Source organism: Poecilia mexicana, unplaced genomic scaffold (genome assembly GCF_051168715.1).
Source record: "Poecilia mexicana isolate PSO_F unplaced genomic scaffold, ASM5116871v1 scaffold_12, whole genome shotgun sequence".
Lineage (NCBI taxonomy): Eukaryota > Metazoa > Chordata > Actinopteri > Cyprinodontiformes > Poeciliidae > Poecilia > Poecilia mexicana.
Window position 1 is genome coordinate 28,318,701 of NW_028263381.1, and position 21,765 is coordinate 28,340,465.

Below are 21,765 nucleotides of genomic sequence, written 5' to 3' on the forward strand. Positions count from 1 at the left end.
AGAGGTGGGATCTTATTCACCTATTCACATACTTTTCTGTGGAAGGAAACTTCAAATTATGTGCAGAAAAGATGCCTATTTGCATTTTTTTTGTACATCATATCTAAAATATTCAGAAGAATATGCAGTTTGGGAAGCAGTCCAATGCTACCTGATGTGCTATAGAATACCGTTTGCAAAGCAGCCAATCCAGAAGTGCAATTTGATTTCCTTGGCTCTGATTGGCTCTATCCTTAACAGCAAAAAAAAAAAAAAAAGGAAGACTGTAAACATTAGCTTATGCCGTAGCACTAAGACAGCTTCCCTTGTGTGCATTAATGCATATTATGGTACCTATGCAGGGTTTCCCCCAGTGTAATATAAGCCTGGCAGCCCGCCATGGTTTACTAGGCCCCCCGCCAGGTCAAGTGTTGCTTATTATTATTTTTTAGAAAAATTTGTAATTGGGAAAAAATAAAATAAATCGTTTAGTTTTTTATTTTTTTATCTTAAAGCCAGATTGCAAGCTTCTCTGTTGTTCTAAGAGTTTCACTCGCTTAGCAGACTTTTTTCTAAAAGATAAGGGTATACTTTATGCATTTAAAACTGGAGAACAGACCAACCACACTGCTGGCGCCTCTGCGCATTGCCTCCCGCGCTGCCGCTGCTTGAGCTTTAAAATTTACCATAGCGTGGATCACGCGCGTCTCCTTTCACTTAAACTGGACACAGACTGACCTGTGCAGTGATGGCATAGTTACTTTGAAAAAGTAACTAATCGGATTACTGATTACTCCTTGAAAAAGTGACTTAATTAGATTACTGATTACTTGATTTAGAAAGTAACTAAGTTACATTAAAAGTAACTTTTTTAGTTAGCAGCTGCTAACACTCCGCCACCTGTGAAAATTACATTGACCTTTGCCAATACTTAAATAAGTTATTTTAAAATGGTAACAATAGTGTTGATGTTACCATTTTAAAATACTGTTAGGGTACAATACAGTAGCGACACATATCTCCACTTATAAGGTTGAACTAATGGTTACAACAATACAAAAATAACTTTTGTAATTTGTGTGTTCCAGTATTGTCTGGAAAACTATAAATAGGATTTTAGACCCCCCTGTCCGCCGCCCCAGGGTCCAGGTTGTGCTTTACGGCCCTGCGTTTGGTGTCACAGCCCAGCTCACAGAGCTCCTCCTGCAGCTCCACAGCTCAGTTGTCCCGCTGCACAGATTTGTGACGCTTATCTTAATATTAATAATTATAATGGCGTTTAGTTGCACAACTTTACGGACTTGTTCATTGGTGGCTGTTTTCATGTTTACTGCGCTGTTCATATTAGTCTCGATGTTTTCTGGAGCGCAACGCAGAGCTCGATGTAATTCACAGGTAATATATTAACTTAACATTAACAAAGACGCAACGCGATGGATCATCCGGGAAATGATGGACAGGCAGAGTCTGACTGAAACTAACTGGATGTCAGACAAATTCTGGGGTTTATGTCTGGTTACTTCCAAGCCTAAAAAGTGCAACCCGCGACTCATTAAATTTGCAAGTGACTTTAAAAAAAACAAACCCAAAGCTGCTTATAATAATCGGACTTGACGAGCGAAACTCAAAATAGTTCCTGTTTTTCCAGGAACAAATGCGCATCTCCGTCTTCCCTCCATTGTTTACATTTCTGTTGCTGCTGATACACTTTCGCATAGAAACAGCGATCACTCCCCAAGAGGCGCAGAAGAAATAACTAAATAAAATAGTAATGCACAGTAACGCAAAGTGATTTCATTAAGTAACTGTAGTCTGACTACTGGATTTGAAAAAGCAACGCGTTAGTAAGTTTTTTCAGTAATGAGTAATCCAAGTAACACGTTACTGACATCACAGCCTGTATGGATATTTACATGAACCCCCTGTGAGGAATTATATTTCTTTGGCGAACTCCACATCAAGGTAGGAGTTTAAACCCCGCCGCGTTAACTCTGGTTGCGCAGCTCTATGTGAACCACAGGAATAACTTGTAGTCACACTTTCAGAGGTGCCTTGAGGGAGCCGTGAAAATGATTTATCTTTGTGAACAAACAATTATGAGCAGCGTTTAAATCTCAACACGCTGCCCAGCGTGTGGCTCTGTCTTCTCTGTAAAGTTCATTTCTGTGTTCCTGGTTGGCGGAGCATTAGTGGTTAACGAACCAGAGCTAACCTCAACATGCAGGTTCAGCCTAGTGAGGAGCTTTCACGTTCATTTTGTAGTCATACATCACGCTGGTTTTATATTATTTTAATATTATTTTTAGTATTATTTTCATGGTTACACGAAGCATCAAACCATATCAAATGCTTTGTCCACTTAGACAGAGATAATGAGCTCGGCCGTGTGGAGATCTGAGAAACTTGTCCCATGAACTCGAGCAACCAAAACAGTTTCTGTGACTCTTATTAAAAACTCAACAGACACAAAATGGAGGAGCCACATTAGCAGCATTGAAGTAAATCTCCCATTTGTTGTGCATCTCTGCGTGCAGTGCAGTGGATTTAACTCATCATGCAGGGCCGGTCCAAGGCTGTATGAGGCCTTGAGCAGAATTTGACTTAGAGACCCCTTTTGTTGCTAAAACCATCAGCATCTCTAACAGCTTCTGTGTTAGATTTAGTGAAATCTGGGGCAGGGGAAGTAGTTTAATTGGCCAACCTAAAAAGCAATAAGTTATAATTACAGTTTATTCATTTGTATAGGTCAATGGTTCTCAAATAGTGGGGCGCGCCCCCCAAAGGGGGCGCAGTGCGATACCTGGGGGGGCACGTGTGACCCTGGGGAACAGGCTTTTTTTTTTTTTGGGCTGTACTAGTATAAAGTGTAATTGCGCATCCACTACAGTAGGCGGCAGTGGCGCTGTCATTGTTACTTCTGTCACATTTGCATTTTACGACTTGCAAGACAACAGGTTTGCCTTGGTTAGCAGTGTTGAGTCAACAGAAAGCTCCGACTGCGTTCTGTCTATAGCCTCCGTTATTCAACATAACAACCCCAACATGAAAAAGATTTAACAGGGATGAAAAGGAAAGCGGAGAGAGACAAAGATAATGAGACAAAAGAAAGTCACCCGAAAGCTAAGACGAGGAAATACGACGAAGCGTATTTAGCGCTTGGCTTCACTGTCACTACAGTTGGAGAAGAGGAAAGACCGGTGTGTTAGCTGTGTCTAAAAATGCTCGCAGCGGACAGCATGAAGCCAAATAAATTAGCGTGTCACTTAAATACGTTACACTCCAATCACGCCGATAAGCCGCTAGAGTTTTTTCAGCGAAAACGTGCTGAATATTGCCAACAGTCATCCTGCTTTGTGAAGGCTACTTCAGTAAACCATCGAGCGCCGTTAGCATCATATAAGGTGGCGTACCAAATTGCGCAGTGCAAAAAGCCCCACACCATAGCAGAGGAGCTGATACTGCCTGCAGGATTAGACATGGTCTCTGTCATGCTGGACGACGCCAGTGCAGCAAAACTAAAAACTATCCCTCTGTCCAATGGCACTGTCGCCAGACGTATAGATGACATTGCTAACGATCTTCAAGAACAGCTGGTAAATAAACTCAAAGACAAATGTTTTGCCTTACAATTTGATGAAGCAACTGACAGCAACAAAGACTGTCTGTTTATTGCTTATGTACGTTTTGACTTGTCAAACTCCCTGTGTGAGGATCTACTTTTTAGTAAATATGTCAGAGACAGAGCTGCAGCTGAAGAGCTATTCAAAATTCTGGACTGCTTTTTGACTGAGAATGAGCTAAAGTGGGAGAACTGCATTGGTGTTTGCAGTGATGGTGCACAAACCATGGCAGGGAAGAGAAAAGGACTTAGGGCACTCATCAAGACAGCCTCACCTCATGCTGAGTGGACACACTGTATTATACACAGAGAAGCACTTGCATCCAGGCAACTTTCCCCTGAATTAAGTGAGGTTATGACTGACATCATAGATGTAGTCAATTTTATAAAGACCAGACCACTAAAAACAAGAGTCTTCTCTGCCATCTGTGAGGAGATGGGAGCTGAACATCAAGCTGTGCTCTATCACAGTGAAGCAAGGTGGTTGTCACGAGGAAAAGTCTTGTCCCGAGTTTTTGAGCTCAGAGAGCAAATAAGTATGAAGTGGCAGAAAAATTTTGTGATGAGAACTTCCTGGGAAAATTGGCCTACCTGAGTGACATATTTGGAAAGCTAAATGAACTGAATCTACAGCTTCAAGGGAAAGATAAACACCTCCCTCAGGTCACAGACAAGATTAGCTCTTTCCCCCGAAAGCTTGCAATGTGGGGCAGGCAACTTGATGAAGGAAACACCGATTCATTTGAGAACCTGCATGAATTTGTGGACACTAATGACTATGATGCTATCAGTGATTCCACACATTAAGCAGCATATTTCTTCACTGATTGGATTCTTTAAAAAGTACTTCCCTGAAAACAGTTCCCAGTATGACTGGGTGAGAGACCCTTTCAGTGCACCAGCTCCAACTGGTTTCAGCTCTGCAGAAGAGGAGCAGTTCATTGACATGATGTCTGACTCCACATTGAGACCGAGGTTCACATCACAGACACTCAGTGCATTCTGGCTGAGTGTAGAGAGGCAGTATCCACTCTTAGGGGAGAAAGCTATAAGCATTCTGCTTCCTTTTTCAACATCTTACCTTTGTGAGATTGGCTTCTCTGCTGTTGCTGCACTGAAGACCAAGTACAGGTCCCAGCTAAACATTGAGCAGGAGCTGAGAGTTGCACTATCATGCTTCGAACCTTGCTTCGAAAAGCTGTGCACTGCAAAACGTGCTCATTGTAGCCATTAAACCTGACTTCCTCCTCATTTTGATCAACAAAAGAAAGAAAAAATGAGCACAAATTGTTTAATTCATTTTCAAGTGTTTTATATATTGTGCTCCTGAGTTAATGTTGCTGAACTGAATATAAATTAGTTATTATTTTTTTTAGTTTTTGTAGTTTATTAGTTATTATAATTATTAAATATTATTTTTGATTTGACTTAATTTTGCAATGGTGCAATTAGTTGGTCAAACATGTTTACAGTTTAAACAAGGATTTATTTATTTTTAATTTCAGGCATTGATGCACTTAAAATCTTTTCTGTTGCAGACTTAAAACACGGTTTAATACAGTTATTCTTTGTAAGTTTGACCATATGTCTTTCTTTTTTTTTTTCTTTAATGTTAAGGATAAAATGTTATGCAGAGACGGATAATCACGGTGGGGAGTGGGGAGTGGGGGGCACGAATAGTTTTCTTCTTGCTAGGGGGGGCGTAACAGAAAATAATTGAGAAGCACTGGTATAGGTGAACAAACAGAGCTCAAACTCAAAGATTAAACTCACAGCATCAGATTGTTGCTGTGGTAACAAAACAATCTAACTATGAAGATTGCTCTTTCAACTTCTACAAAATAAACTTGCCAGCTCCATAAAATCTTACATTTAAATGTTAAACAATTTAAAATCTTTTAATTTATGTATGCTGAAACCATTAAATCAATTTCAGCAGCATTGATAATCTCAAAAAACAAATGTAACATTTATGTATCTGTGGGCTGCGTTAAAATATTAGCCTTTATAAGACCCCTGAAGGAATTGCGGGGGGGGCTGATGGAGCTGCTGACTAATTTGGATTAAACAGAAGTGCAAATAATTGGTATTTATTTTAATTGTATTATTTGATTTGTTGTTTTTAAGACTAGTTGTGGGTTTAAATAGCATCTCACTGGCGATGTTTTCTGGTAACATATAGTTACCCAGTAATAATTTTACATTTCCTGTCTACTTAATACAAAAACACGGTGGACCACCTCAGCGGCCCGACCACCGGGCTTAGAAAGTTTTCTGGGGGAAACCCTGCTATGGTGTCTGAACAATTGACTAAGATATAAGTATTTGGCTGTGGTGCCTAACACGCGTATAACGAGGGGTCCATGGCCTTACAGATAAGATTCGTTTAGCGAAATTTACTGAGTGTTTCACCCAAAGTGTCTTTAGCCACAACTGCCCATTTCCTCAGTCCAGACACTTTGTTTTCTGCCTCATACACTTCATACGAGGCACTCATGCCTTTTAAATCCTTGGTGATTTATTTGAGTTTACGATAAGCAAAATTGCACAGAGCACCTTTTAAATTAGATAAGTCTATTTTCATGTCAGATCCAATCACTTTTACCTCCTGAGGGATGGTACTGACGATTCTAGCTTGCAGGGACATACCAGGTTTTAAAGGGAACCATGATTAGTTATAAAAATAGACCTTATTTGGGAAATATTTCTCTTAAATGTAAAACCAATACAGTAATAATAACGTAGGTTATTTAGTTTCTATAAATTTTTATAAAATATTTTCACAGGAATATCGCCATGTTGTTCACGCTGCAGTGCATTCTGGGTAAATGACATGTAATTGTCCAACTGCCTGGACCTCCAGCCAAAACAGTGATGAGTAATGTTATTAAGCCTTTCTAATTTGAACCAGAGCGCACTGAAACCAATCAGAACGTAGAAATAACAAGAGGTGATGATGATGAGGAGGACCAAACAGAGGAAGAGGACAAAGATGGCCGTAGGAGCTGCTGCTGCTGCCTTTAGCTTCGTAAATGAAACAATGAATGATGCATATCTCTGGTGGACTGTGTGATCCTGTAAGTATTTCTATAGCTCTGTGTCCAGTTAGGCAACAACTGTTTAGGGTCCAAACTTTGTTCGATGTTGGTAGTGGTTTCACAGTACTGGTGTTCTAGCTCCATTACCATTTCCAGTAGTGATAGCTCCATTAGCGCTGCTCGTCTTTGACGTTTCTCCCAGCATCTGTAGAGCTGTGTCCGGTTTGGCAACATCTTTGCTGTTTAGAGTCCGGTGCAATGGTAACAGCGACACCAGACTTTGTTACCACCGACACCAGACCTCCATGGGTCCGGTCGGATCGGTGGTTTCAGTACCGCAGGCAGCATAGCTCCTGTTAGCATCTCAAAGAGCATCCAGCTCTGCCTCTCTCAGCAGAAACACTGCATTTATTTTGAGCTCGTTAAGGTAACGATCACCTGTTAGAGCCTTCATTAATTCTGCTGGTATAAATGACTCAAAGTGTTGTGGAGAAATGTCGAGGGTCCAGATTAGGTCCTTCGCTGTGTTCCACTCTGGCTCTCACACTGCGCTCTCCTTTCTTTCATGTAGGAAATTATCCAGATTTGCATTATTTATTTTATTTTTTAATCACAGTCGATAGCGACACAGTGTGGCGGTTATCTAAAATTACACCAGTCAAATGTAATATGATAAACAACTAATCCGGTAAAATGAGCCTTCCTGTGTTTACTCTGTAGACTCCAGTGCAGAATGGACCAAAACATGTCATGAACCCATCGGTTAAAAAATGGCGACCTTCATGGGTGAAAAATGTAACAAAAGATGTACATTGTGAAGTAGTTATGAATTTTGGCGCATCACAAACAGCAATTTTTTAGGTAACAGGAAAATTGCAACACATTTAGGCCAACATGTTCAACTAGTCCTGGATCCTTTTAAAATATGCTGCCTTCATGTTTCTCTTTTTATTTCACTGGTGTATTGCCTTTCATTCGCCAATCATTTTTAACCTTCCTTAAACATCCAAATCAGAAGTCTTCAAGCACTAACTACACACATCCATGTGCTTTGCTTTCATAACAAAAGTCAAATATGAGCAGAAATTGACAATTTAGACAATTTATGCTCACCTGTCTTTTCTGTCCAATTCTGTGGGCTCTGGCCTGAGCTTGAAGATCATTTTGGGGATTCCAATCTGAGTCAAAGATCACCACTGTGTCAGCTGATGCTAGATTGATACCCAGTCCACCCGCACGTGTAGATAACAAGAAGCAGAAATCCTGAACGAGAAGGATGAAATTCACTTTTAGTCAAAGAATTTAATTTAATTTCATTACATTCAGTGCATCAAACAGAGTACCTCTGAGCCCTCTGCATTAAAATGATCCAAAGCTTGTTTCCGTATTTCTCCTTTGATAGAGCCATCTAATCTCTACAAAAAGCGAAAACAAACAGTTAGTTTCCATTTTATCTGGTTCTTCAGACATACACACAGGTATCCATTTCAGACATAAAATCTGGTCAGCATTGTGTGTAAATACCTGAAAGAGGAACTGTCTGCTCCTTAAATATTCTGCCAGAATGTCGAGCATCCGTACCATCTGGGAGAAGATTAGAACTCTGTGACCTCGCTCCTTCAAACGAACCAGCAGTTTGTCCAATAGCACAAGCTTCCCACTACTGCGGACCAGTTGCTTTAAGGAGGAAAAATTTTGCTTTTAGCTCATTACAAGATCATTACTGAAAGCTAAAGATATTTGTTTGTAAAAATACTGTAGTAGGAGACAAAACATTGCAGTAAAAAGGCAACAATCATATCTGTTTTACAAGTGAGATACAGTCCATCTTTCTACTAAATGCCAAGTGTGTTCCTTTTTGAAAACAAACATAATTCACAGAAAACTCTGTCATAAATCCACAGAGATGAGACACTTCTGGCCAATCACAAATGGAGGCTGTGACGTCTCACTGAGCTGTGAGTACACAAACAATATATTTATGTGCAATATGGAATAGAATTCAAGTTCTTGAATACAGTTTTATGGTATTACATTTATGGTAGATTAATCTCTACCAAAGTGATGGAAAGTGCCAAAGTGTGTAGAAAAAAAAAGGAACTGCTTATGATCACACAATCTCATCTGTGAAGCATGGTGGAGGTAATGTCATGGATTGGGCATGGCTGATTCTGCAACAGGCTCATAAATTTTTACTGATGATGTAACGATGATGGTAGCAGCAAAATGTATTCCCAAGTGCACAGAAACATTTTGTCTCCCATTTTATGGAGAAATGCATAAACTAATTTGGAGGAATTTTACCATGCAGCAGGACAATAACCCAAGGAACACTGACAACAAAACACACCAGAAACACATGAATAATGGAGGCTTTTTGCAGATGTTGCTTCGACCGGCATACCACATACACAAGAATATTAAAAAAGAAAAAGAAAAGAATTCCATAAAAAAAGGTTTAATGCATTAAAACTTTGCAATTAATTCATCGAAATTAATGCCTTGAAGTAGCTGCCTTAAAGAAACGGCATTTCACTACACTTTATTTTCATGTGTAAATCTTACCTGTAAAGCTTCCACTTTGTTCAGAGACTCGTTGTCATCAGGAGGCTTGATAAGGTAACAGTGATTGCAACATTTCTTCAATTCCATCATGATGTTCAGGAAGCCAGATGTGCTGCCTTTTGTACCTTTACTCAGAGCTTTGTAGTTCCTGGTCAAAATCCATCTGATCAAAAACATATTTAAAAGTTAAAGATTATATAACTTGTATACATAATACTAAAAGAGGGAGCAGCTTTGCAGGCCCTTATTTTAACAGACCAAAAACTGATATTACTATTGAATATCAGAAGCATAATGTATTGGTGATCATACTGCTGTTGTTGTTACTTATATTTGGAGAGCACTTTATGTAAAATCAAAAGGCATAAAAGTTTCCATGTCTAATTGCATGACAAAAGACAAAGGAGTCCCTCATCAACTTGTTGGCCCTGACTTTTGGAAGACGAGATCTCCCAATGGAACCCACTTTTCTGGCAGCTGATGACAATGTGCAAAGGGTGGCCGGCATGGTCCATAATAGCCAGGAGTTTCTGCATCGTTGTTGCCAGACAGTCCAGCCTTGTGCCAACCACTGAGCCAGACCACCTGATTTGTTTCTCCAGCTTAGAAAGATCTACCTTGAAAATGTTTCTGCCCCATCACACCACTTGCATATGACAAGACGCTGGCAACAACAGATTGATAAAACAACTCCAGCAACTTTCTACAAAATGTTGAAAGACGTCAGCCTGGAATGGGTCAAATAATGGAGGCAATATGGAAATGATGTGGCCCTTAACCACCGTCTCCAAGCACTTCACGATGGTGGGTGTTATTCTACCATCATGAAGTGATGATGGTGGTCCATAGGTAGTCAAAGTCTTGATGATTTTGGCAACCTATGCACAGCCAAAGTCATTGAGACATGTGATGGTTGGTTTCTTGGGCAGTGGGTTAGGGTTATGATGGTCTGGTATGGTGATGTATTGAAGATGAAGGTGAACATGTGGGCAAGCTGGTCTGGACACACTTCCTAGAATGTGTCTGAATAGAGATCTCTATCATAGGCCAAATGTCTATTGTTTCTACCATGTATCATATATATTGTACATTTCTAGTAAACATATGTAGGCAAAACGAAGGGTAAATAACATTAAAGTTAAAAAAGACAGTGCTGAGGAGCGACATTTTCCTACCATCTCATTTATATTACACTGAAAAAAATATAAAAGCCCCATGTCAAATATCATTGCCATGTGTTGTTAACAAATGTAAATGAGCATTAGCTGACATTTTATTGTACAAAAGTAATATTTCTCTTGATTTGTGTATAATTTTTTAACCCAAATTCCTGTCGGTGAGCAGTAGTCATTGAGGTACATACTGATGTGAAAGCTGTAATAAAGCTAAAGCTATTTTTTTTTTTACTCAGTGCATGGGTAGGGCATGTCCAGTGGGTGATCAGACAAAATGAACAACAACTGGACAATCCTTGGACTGGGGTCAATAAAAGGCCACCCCAAAATGTCAAATTTTGTCACAAGTCATAATGCCTCAGATGTCGCAAGTTATGTCGGAGCATGCCATTGGCATATTGAATGCCAATGGCAATTCCTTAGCCTGACCCCTATCATGTTCAAAGGATTGTCAATCCGCTACAAATGGCCATACCACGATGATATCAATACCAATATGAAGATCAGTAATTACTGAAAATATATTTTCAGTTTCTCTATATATTGCGTAACCCAAATGTTCATAAAACTATATTTGACATGGGGCATTTATATTTTTGTTCAGTGTATGTTGCTGATACAAATTCTCTTGATTCTCTTCACAGATAAGTGAGTGCTCAAAGGTTACAGTAAAAACTGAATTTAAATATCAATTTTGTAAAAGAATATTGATTCCATTGCTCTTACTTATAGTACTGTTTCTGGATAGCACTCATCTCCACTCGGAGAATCTGCTCCACTTTAGCTGGCAGAGATTTTTCGACATCCTTCTTGACACGACGCAGCAGGAAAGGTTCCAGCTCCTTGTGGAGACTGGTGTAGCCCGAGTCTCTGCCTTTTCCATGCTCCTCCTCAAACATCTCCCAGGAGTGAAACCTTAAGGAAACAAGTGGAAAATAAGACATCTGAATAACGATGGTTTCTATTGTGATTTGTAATAAAGCTAAAGCTAGTTTGTCTAGTGCTTCTCTGGAGTAAGTTATGATAAAACACAGTCTTCGGCAAGCACCTTCAAGAAAACTATGAACCATCTTAAAACCTGATTATGAAACATATTGGCCACTAGTCAGAATAAGTCTGAAGCCCATTAAGGCGATTTTCCACTAGAGTGCCTCTAACTGGTACGGACCTGGTCCGCCCCAGCCAGATTAATTTTCCATTAGAAGATCAGGTGTGGCTCTTCTGTTCTCAGATTTTCTTACCTACTTCAGTGATAGTACTAGCTGCACCGAGCCAGGTACAGCATTGAGGTGATTTGATTGATAGCTGACCGCATTCGCTCATTGTCATGTGATTACCTCATGACTTGGACAGGGTTAACCCTAACCTTAAACTTCTCCACAACAGTGTCTGGGACCTGCCTGGTGTGTTCCTTGGTCTTCATGATGTTCTCTGCGCTTTAAACACAACCCTGAGTCCATTGCAGAGCAGGTGCATTTATACAGGACTTGATTGCACACAGGTGGATTCTATTTATCATCATTAGTCATTTAGGACAACATTGGATCATTCAGAGATCCTCAGTGAACTTCTGGAGTGAGTTTGAGCCACTGAAAATAAAGGGGCCGAATAATATTGTACGCCCCACTTTGCAGTTTTTTACTTCTTAAAGTTTAAAATATCCAATAAATTTCATTCCACCTCATGATTGTGTCCCACTTGTTGATTCTTCACAAAATAATAAAAATTTTAGATCTTTATGTTTGAAGCATGAAAAGCGGCAAAAGGTTGAAAAGTTCAAGGGGGCCGAATACTTTTGCTAGGCACTGTACATACTGATGTGAAAGGACTTGATTTTGTAAAATGTTGTTCTCTATGAGTGATTTAAATATACATTTTTGAAAAAAAAAACATGAATTACATTTAAATAGCTTAGATAACAAAACACGAAATGTCTGTATCCTGGGGATACATTGCCCCGTTAGAGGTACAAAAGAGAATAGCTACACTCAAATTTTCTTTTATTTTGAGTCATTAAATTTATAGATATTCACAATTAAAATATTTTTTAAAGCTTTACTTTACCCTCAAATGTGGAGTATTTTAATTTATTGTGCATTATATGTGTTTAGTTTCAATTAATTCAATTACTTTATTATCTCCATTCAATTCAAAAATACTTCAAGGTTTCCCCCAGTGTATTATAAGCCTGGTGGGCCGCCAGGCTTTACCTGACCTCGCAAAAGCATTGCTTGTTTTTATTTTAAATAAGGTTTTTTATACAATAATAATAGCATGTGTCTTTGTTGTGTTTTGCTAAGCTGCACACCAGCAGAGCTGAGTCCTTCCTGAAAGTCAAGTTCATAGTTGATGCATTGCGGAAGGAAAATGCATCAAACCAATCACATTGCCAGGATGCTGCGCATTGGCTGCCTCGCGCACTGTGGTGGCTGAATCTCTGAAGCCTGAAGTGGGTTGCAGCACCAATATATCAGAGAATATTCAATATATGGAATAATCATTGAACTCCGATTCACCACAGCATTCTAGGAGATGTAGGCAGCAGAAAGGATTTAGCTGCTCAACCTCTGATGGTGAGCTAAGAAAGGTGGATGGCATCAACCAACGCACTCACTTTTTGATTACCTAGCACCAGACTGTTGAGTAACTTGTGCAGCAGCTTCAAATTTATAGATAGATAGATAGATAGATAGATAGATAGATAGATAGATAGATAGATAGATAGATAGATAGATAGATAGATAGATAGATAGATAGATAGATAGATAGATAGATAGATAGATAGATAGATAGATAGATAGATAGATAGATAGATTTTAAAATACTGTTATTAGTTTATAAATCACTGAACGGTTTAGCACCACAATACATTAAAGATCTGTTGTTGCTGTACCAACCGTCTAGACCCCTCAGATCTTCTGGTTCTGGTTCTGCTCTGCATCCCCAGAACCAGAACCAAACGAGGAGAAGCAGCATTCAGTTTCTATGCACCACAAATTTGGAACAAACTTCCAGAAAACTGTAAAACAGCTGAAACACTGAGGGCCTTTAAATCTCAACTTAAAACCCACCTTGCTTATGGCTAAATTAGGGTTAGAGTGTGGGTTTTGATGTCTTCGATGTTTTTGATGTTAATGTTTTTAATGTTTTTATCTTTACTTTTCATCTATTTATTAATTTCTTTTAAATGGCGTTTTAACTAAAACTCTGAGGTTTAAGAATCCTTGTCAAATGGCGTTTTGACTAAAAATCTGTAAATTCCGACCCGTCAGGCAACGGGGCCTGGATAATACCGTTTCTTACAGTTTACTCAATGTCACATGCTGTTCTTATTTTTACTTTAATTATGTAAAGCACCTTGAAATGCCTTGCTGCTGAAATGTGCTATACAAATAAAATTTGATTGATTGATTGAATAGCACAGAGTGAAACTGTGGATAAACAAGGAAAAGTCATGCCACCATTTTGTCAGCATTTCAAATATTTAAGACAAAAAAACTACTCAATAATTATCGATAGACAATTATCAGCATTGACTGATATCAAAAGCTTATGCTGTAATAAGTGTTTAGTAGTATCGTCCAGCCCCAATTTCTGTACACATTGCGACCAGTAGCAAATACCGAAATTAATTAGTCGACTAATTTCACAATCTCATACTTTTAAGGACATTGGACTGAATTAGTCTGGCACTGTTTTTTTTATAACAACTAAATAGACTGGTCAAACTTTAACTGAATTATTCTATTTCCAGCAGAGATTATTCATGACAGTTTGACCAGTGAAATTTTTATCCCACATGGAAAAGCATATTTAGGCCAGTTACAATAAGCAATAAATCAATTAATCGGACGATAAATTCAAACAAACTCAATTTCCATTTGTATGATTTTTTTTTTTCTTCTTTTTTCTCCCTCTACGAAAAACTGGATGACAAAAGTTTTCAGTCTGGTGATTTGGTCTCAACTAGGGCTGAAACGATTCCTCGAATGATTCAAGTACCTCGATTACTAAAATTCCTCGAGGAAAATTTACCTGCCTCGAAGCTTCGTTAATTTATGTTTTATTAGTTAGCGGACCGTGTTCTGGCCGGGACTTCATTTGCGTTGCGCGGAGCTCTCACTTCCGCCTCTGAGTTGTTGACAAAAGCTAAGTCTCAGCGGCATAAAGTCCAATCTTCAAGATTGGCCCCTGGGGATTTTATTGATTGATGATAATGCCCGACTTTTTATCGTTTTTGGGGAACCAATAAGCATCCTTAAAATGACTGGGGGAATGCCTGGAGTACGGCAGCATTTCTCCTCTGGGGCTGCTGGTTGAAAGCGAACGGCGGGAAGAGCGCTGAGGTGAGCGGATAGCCTGAACAGGGCGGGCGGCTGAGTAGCTGATGCTTACCGTGTAAATGTAGCTTTACCGACGAACCGCACAATAAATTTCATATCCCGGTCTGAAGAAACGGGTGGCGGAGCGCATCGTACATGGCTGGTAGATGAGTTTCTGAGTGTGACCAGTGAAGGTGTCGTAAATATCCCGTATTGCTTCCCCCCGTGTTCGTCCCCCGGTCTAACGGTTCGTCAGTCCGCTGGTCTATTTCCTCCCCTCCATCTTACGTTCGTTCATTCGCCCTCTCCTCCCACTCCAGGCGGCATTTCCCGTATTTTCAAACCCAAAGCGTGACAGGTTAGGTGGCAAGGTGAGTTTAATTAATCTATTAAACTCACTGAAGATGAATACATAAACTAAAAGCTGGATTGTAGACATTTTTATAAGCATATTTGTGAGCCTGCCTCTTTGTTATTAAATTCAATATAATTTCAGATTTTTCTATAACTTTTCTTCTGGTTAACTTAGAAAGTGAGCTATTATTGTTACAGGTTAGTTTTCTAAACTACAAAAAAGCAACTGTTAGGGATGCTCAAATATGAAAAATTGGACTGATATTGATATCTGATAGTAACACCGGTATTATGCCAGATTTACCAATATTTCATTTTATATATTTTTTTATCTGATTACTCGATTAATCGTAAGAATAATCGATAGATTACTCGATTACTAAAATATTCGTTTACAACAGCCCTAGTCTCAACTCACTTTTGGTTTAAGAACGTTATTATTCATTTTAGTTGATGTTTCCGTTATTTTGTTGATTTATTTTAGACATTTAAAATGTCTTCCAGTTCCAGGGTTAAATATTCATCTGAATTTAAACTTTATTGATTTTTGAGAATGTGTTCTTGCATTATTATGCCATTACAGTTACATTACATTACAGCTTCAGTTATTATAACTGAAAGCCAGCAATCAGGCCCGAAACCTGGGAGTAGTGATGGACTCTGATCTGAACCTTCAGAGCCACATTAAGACAGTCACAAAGTCGGCCTTCTATCACCTGGAGAACATCTCCAGGATCAGAGGACTAATGTCTCAGCACGATCTAGATGAACTCATCCATGCGTTTATCTTTAGCCGCATTGATTATTACAACAGCGTCTTCACAGGTCTGACTAATAAATCAATCAAACAGCTGCAGCTGATCCAGAAGCTGCTGCTCACATTCCCACTAAAACCAGGAAGACAGAGCACATCACACCAGTTTTAAAGTCCCTACACTGGCTCCCTGTAGCTCGGAGAATAGACTTTAAAATATTGTTGCTAGTTTATGAATCACTGAACGGTTTAGCACCACAATACATTAAAGATCTGTTGTTGCTGTACCAACCGTCTAGACCCCTCAGGTCTTCTGGTTCTGGTTCTGCTCTGCATCCCCAGAACCAGAACCAAACAAGGAGAAGCAGCATTCAGTTTCTATGCACCACAAATTTGGAACAAACTTCCAGAAAACTGTAAAACAGCTGAAACACTGAGGGCCTTTAAATCTCAACTTAAAACCCACCTTGCTTATGGCTAAATTAGGGTTAGAGTGTGGGTTTTGATGTCTTCGATGTTTTTATCTTTACTTTTTATCTATTTATTAACTTCTTTTTTTTCTCTTTTACACTGTCTATGCAAAGCCCCCGCTGAAAATGTCCCAGGTCAAAGAATCTATATCTAGGGGTGTGAGAATCCTTGTTAAATGACGTTTAACTAAAGTCCTAAGGGGTTTAGAGTCCCAGTTGACGGTGTTTCAACTAAAAACCTAGAGGTTGGAGTCCTTGTCAAACGGTGTTTTTGATTAAAGTCCCAGAGGGTTAGAGCCCCAGTTAAATGACAGATAAACAAAGTTTAACTGAAGTCCTAAAAGGGGTGCGGGTTTTAATGTTTTTATCTTTTTTAATCTTTTTCAAAATGTCTTTCTCTTTCTCACTGTTTATTCAATGTCACATGCTGTTTTTATTTTAATTATGTAAAGCACTTTGAAATGCCTTGCTGCTGAAATGTGCTATACAAATAAAAATTTGATTGATTGATTGATTTATTGATGATGGTCTCCAAACAACAATATTATAATTTATCGCAATAACTTCTGGGACAATTTATAGTTCAGCAATGTTTGTTATAGTGACAGGTGTAGATATATTATCTGTTCAGGAAAGAAGCTTTCAGCATTTTTGTAGGTTCCATGCTTGGCAATCCTTCAAGGTCTAAACGGTGCTTAAAGCAAGAATCTGCATTTAACAAGTCATTTTCTTTACTGCTTGAAGACATGACATGACAATGTAGAGACATCTTGAAACCAAGGTGAGGTTTCAAGGTCTACAAACTAGAGAAGGTTCAGGATTGTACCAGTACTGAGAAGGTGGAAAGAAAGAGGAGAGTGAGTTTCATAATTGTTAACTAACCAAAACAAAAACTGATAGGGAAATCCATAACATTTGTTGCCTCATCAATGATGAGATAGGACTGAAATAGTCCTAACTAGCAAAAACAAAAGCATATGCATATGAATGGAGTACACAACATTACCATGAAGAGAACTTTTATACCAAGGAACAATAAATACGACCTACTTTTCAGGCATAATGAAGTGAAGCAATGACCAGAGCTCTTTTAGGGAATTCTGAAGAGGTGTTCCTGTGATTAGAAGCCTGTGACTGGATTTGAAGTCAATCATTGTTTTGTATAGAAGAGAGTCGTCATTTTTCAGCCTGTGTGCCTCATCCACACCAATGAAGGCCCAGTTAACACCACCTAGAAATGACTGGACAAACATTTTATAGGTAGTACATGTGTGTTTACATAGAGACATTTCTGTAAAGCTTAAAAAAAAAGAAATATACAGGTAGGATTAGAAATGAAGCAGACCTTGTCTTTTAGAAGAATTTCGTACGTTGTGAGGAGGATGTTAAATTTCAATCTCTTGTTGTGGACATGCATCCACTCATGTGTTCGTATCTGTTCGATAAGAAACAGAACGTAACTTTTTCTTGTCGGTAAATAAACGGCTAAAATCCTATACCTACTCTACACCAGCCTACCATATTCCTGCTGTTGATGTCTCCGAGGTAGACGACAACATTCATCCGTGGGGCCCATAACAGTATTTCCCTTTGCCAAGATGTAAGTGTAGAAAGAGGCACCACTAGAAGAAATGGTCCATACAGCTGGTGCTCATGAAACAGGTAGTTGAGGAAAGAGATCGTTTGGATGGTCTTTCCTAAGCCCATCTCATCAGCAAGAATACAACTGTTGCCTCTATGAATCAAAAAAAACAACAAAAACATATGTAAATGTTTAAGAAATTCTCATACTTTTGATTGTTAAATAGATAAAATATAAGTTATTTAAAATAGCTCATATATACATTCCAATAAGCAAAACCAATAAGTTAAGTCATTAAGAGCTGATCATTCCTCGAACATCTGAGAAACAGTCGGCTTAATTTCACTGCAATAGGGTTCGGGGTAGGGTAGGGTAAGGGGTAGGTGATACATTTTTCACTGTATATTTTTTTTAAATACCTCAATAACAACATCACAGATTATATTTGGCATATTTTGCTTTTTTATATTGGGTTTGGCCAAACAAATACGTAACTTCAAAACAGAGGGATTTTTTTAACATTGCTTTATAAACAGTCACCAGAATAAAAATTGTACTCGTATAGAAATATATACAGTTAATGTTATTGATTTTATTGGGCTATCGAAGTAACGTCAGATCATGTTGTGAACAATTTCTATCCCTATGTGGTTGTTCGCAAATTTTCAAAATCGCCAACGCCAAAGCTGACAACAGCTGGACGAAAGCACACTCTTTTACTCTGTCACCAGCACTCATATGCACTGAGTCAGGAGTGTTTGTTTATTTATTTAAAAGATATATAAATACAATTTATGAAAGATTAATAGAGAATATTTTCAAGTTTTTTTTTCCTTAACAACGTTCAGTCAAAAATGCAGAGCTATTCAAAACCATGTTTAAGTTCTTTAATACAGTTAACCACATTTTTGGTATTAATGATCATTACATAGATTACTCCAGTCAATTGTTTTACAGATTGATTGCTGTAATTAAAAGAAAGAAGGGATGCACTGATAGAAGTTTTCTGGCTGATCACCTATATTTAAGAAGCCTGTCTGATTTTGACCCATTTCGATTTGCTTCTGTACTAAGTATAGGAAAAAAACTGCAAAGTTGGCAACAGTAGGCTGACTATTGCTAAACTCAGCCTTGTATTAGATCCTTGTGGTGGTAGAAAAGATCAGTGGATAAGATCAGTTTCACATGCAAATGTGAAACTGCATCCATCACCCAAAATTAAAGAAAATGGGGCCAATCAATCTGAGCATCGTTAAACATTTGCCCACCACCCACCCGCTCCGCAAATCCATGTCCCTGGGGGACACACTGATTAATATAAAAGGAAATATTCTTTTTAAAAATGCTCAACCAGTAACACCACAATATATGCCCCAGACATCTCCATTGAAGTAATATCTGTACGTATTTTGACTTTTAGCTTTCATGCTCGAGTAACTGCATCCTCCCAAACCCCAGGGCTGTTTTCATTGCTTTGCAAACATTAAGCTAAGATTGTTTCATATTTTCTTAAAGTACAGGTGCAGATCACAAAATTAGAATATTGTGATTGACTGATTGTTTTATGTCAGTAATTCCATTCAAAAAGTTAAACTTGTATATTAATACATTACACAGATTGATATACAGTGAACCCTCGCTATAACGCGGTTGACCTTTTGCGGTCTCGCTGCTTCACGGATTTTTTGTGTGCAGTTTTTTTCACAATGCATTGTGTTCTGCGTCCTGATTGGCTAAAATATACGTAATACACATTGGCCATTCAAGAGATGGAAACTGAAACTTTGAATGCCTGCTGAAAAACAATGTGGCCGGAGGCTCTGCCGTAGATACAACTGTGAATCTCGTAAAGCAGATTGGAGGAGACGCTTTAATGACATGACTCCGGATGACATTAATGCTGTGATTGATCCACACGCACATCCACTGATCTGTAAACAGGTTTTGTTCTTTGGTTTCAATGTACAGAATTTAATTATGCTCTGTAATAGTTGTAAAAAAAATAAAGGTAACTACTTCGCGGATTTCACTTATCGTGGGTTATTTTCGGAACGTAACCTCCGCAAAAAACGAGGGATCACTATACTTCAAATGTTGATGATTATAACTGACAACTAATGAAAACTCCAAATTCAGTGTTTCAAAAATAAAAAATAAAAATATTAAAGACCCATACAAAAAAATAAACCAAAGGAGGAGGGTTACTTTTGTCCTCAAGGGTCATTGAAAAGCAATGAGTGGCAATTGTAATTTGCTGAGATAAAATACATTCAGAAATATATTATATGTGAAGGAATTTGCATGTCTTTGTTAACAATCAACTGACTATTGAGCAGAGCTAACCCTAACCAAGCTCAAACTCAAAGATTAACTCAAAGCAATGGATTCTCGCTATTGTAAGAAAACAAACTATGAAGATTGTTTGCAATTTTACAAAGTAAACTTGCCAGCACTTTAAAATCTTAAATTTAAATGTTAAACAATTAAAAACTCTTTTGATTTATCAATGCTGAAACCATTTAATTAAATTTAACAGTATTGATATTCCCAATAAATGTTAAAGTTCAAGATAAATCTGTGTTAAAATGTTAGTATTTATGGGAATCCTGAATGTCTGCGGAACCAAAAGTAGTTGCTTAGTTCAATTATGTCTTGGGTCAACTCTAAATGTGACCAGCATTACACAGTGTTTGAATAGCCACTGGCTGATTACTTAATTGGGATTTAACAGATGTGCAAAAAATATATTTATTTTAATTGAAATATTTTTGGCTTTAAGACTGGAGCTGTGTGCTTAAACACTGTCAACAATGTCTTCCAGTAACATAAGTAACCAGAGATATTTTTACATTTTCTGTCAACATAAAGTTTTTTAATGCAAAAAACAGGCTCACTGGTGGACTGCCTTGGCACCCCGACCACCAGGCTTAGCAAGTTTTTCTGGGGGAAACCCTGGATTGGCTTGTGATTTACATCACTGCAAACTCCAAACAGCATTTCTCCTACAACTGGACCGTTAAGATATACTTATATCAGAGAGCTGCTCATTCTGGATGAGTGTAATTGTGAATTTAATCACAAGCAGCGTGAAGTTTTGGAGTGGAATGTCTGTGATTTAGCTGCCTTGCAAGCAGTTTGCCTCTCTGCAGCATAAAGAAGAGAGAAAGAGTGCAGCTGATGCAGTGCAAAACTGTTGGAGATGCAGTTTTGCAACAGCCAGTCAGAAACATCAGAACTTAGTTTGGCGATGTGCATTTTATTTTTCACAATTTTTTTTAATAAAGTTCATATTTTACATTTTTTGACATTAACATTAAATCCAAAAAGTAACATATTTGAAAAGAAATAAGGTGCCAGAATACATATACATTCATATGTGTAGCAAAATAATCAGCTGAACTGAATTTCTGTATTGTGTTTTGTCTTACGTTTGATTCAGCAATGAATTTCTGTAAGGCGAAATGAAATATCTGAGTAGGGGTGTAGCGATACAATAATTTCCCAATACGACACGATATACGATATTCTGGTCATGATACGATATGTATCACGGTTCAGTGCATTTTTACGATTTTCTGAAAGATTTTAGAAGAACAGAGTGATTTTAGTGACATTTTGTGTTCCATAGACTTGGATTTAGTTAACTGAAAAAGCACCAACTACACAATACCTGACTCTGATTGGACAGTGTAACAGTCTGCAGCTGGACAAAATGAATCAAAGATGCAGTGAGATAATTAGTTTCTGTCATTTAATTCATGTGGATTTGTCATAAAACTCAAAAGTTTAAACGGAGATTATCAGCCTCTGTAGACTCTCAATATGCTAATGATTGCACTTATGTTTTTGCTTTTGGACACTGTGGCTACATTTTTACTCCAAAATGCAGCCACAAATGCAGTCTTTT

At 38.2% G+C, this 21,765-nt stretch overlaps 1 protein-coding gene across 1 annotated transcript in view; it reads right to left on the reverse strand.

The window, feature by feature from the left end:
• Positions 1-21,765, reverse strand: part of chd1 (chromodomain helicase DNA binding protein 1) — an 85,978-nt gene that overhangs the window by 44,256 nt on the left and 19,957 nt on the right. Inside the window, exons 10-17 of the mRNA XM_088011305.1 lie at positions 17,795-18,011; positions 17,622-17,711; positions 17,327-17,517; positions 11,103-11,291; positions 9,202-9,364; positions 8,161-8,313; positions 7,980-8,051; positions 7,750-7,899 (exon numbers count right to left, since the gene is read on the reverse strand). Coding sequence (XP_087867431.1) covers positions 7,750-7,899; positions 7,980-8,051; positions 8,161-8,313; positions 9,202-9,364; positions 11,103-11,291; positions 17,327-17,517; positions 17,622-17,711; positions 17,795-18,011 — 1,225 coding nt within the window. The remainder of the gene's footprint in view (positions 1-7,749; positions 7,900-7,979; positions 8,052-8,160; positions 8,314-9,201; positions 9,365-11,102; positions 11,292-17,326; positions 17,518-17,621; positions 17,712-17,794; positions 18,012-21,765) is intronic.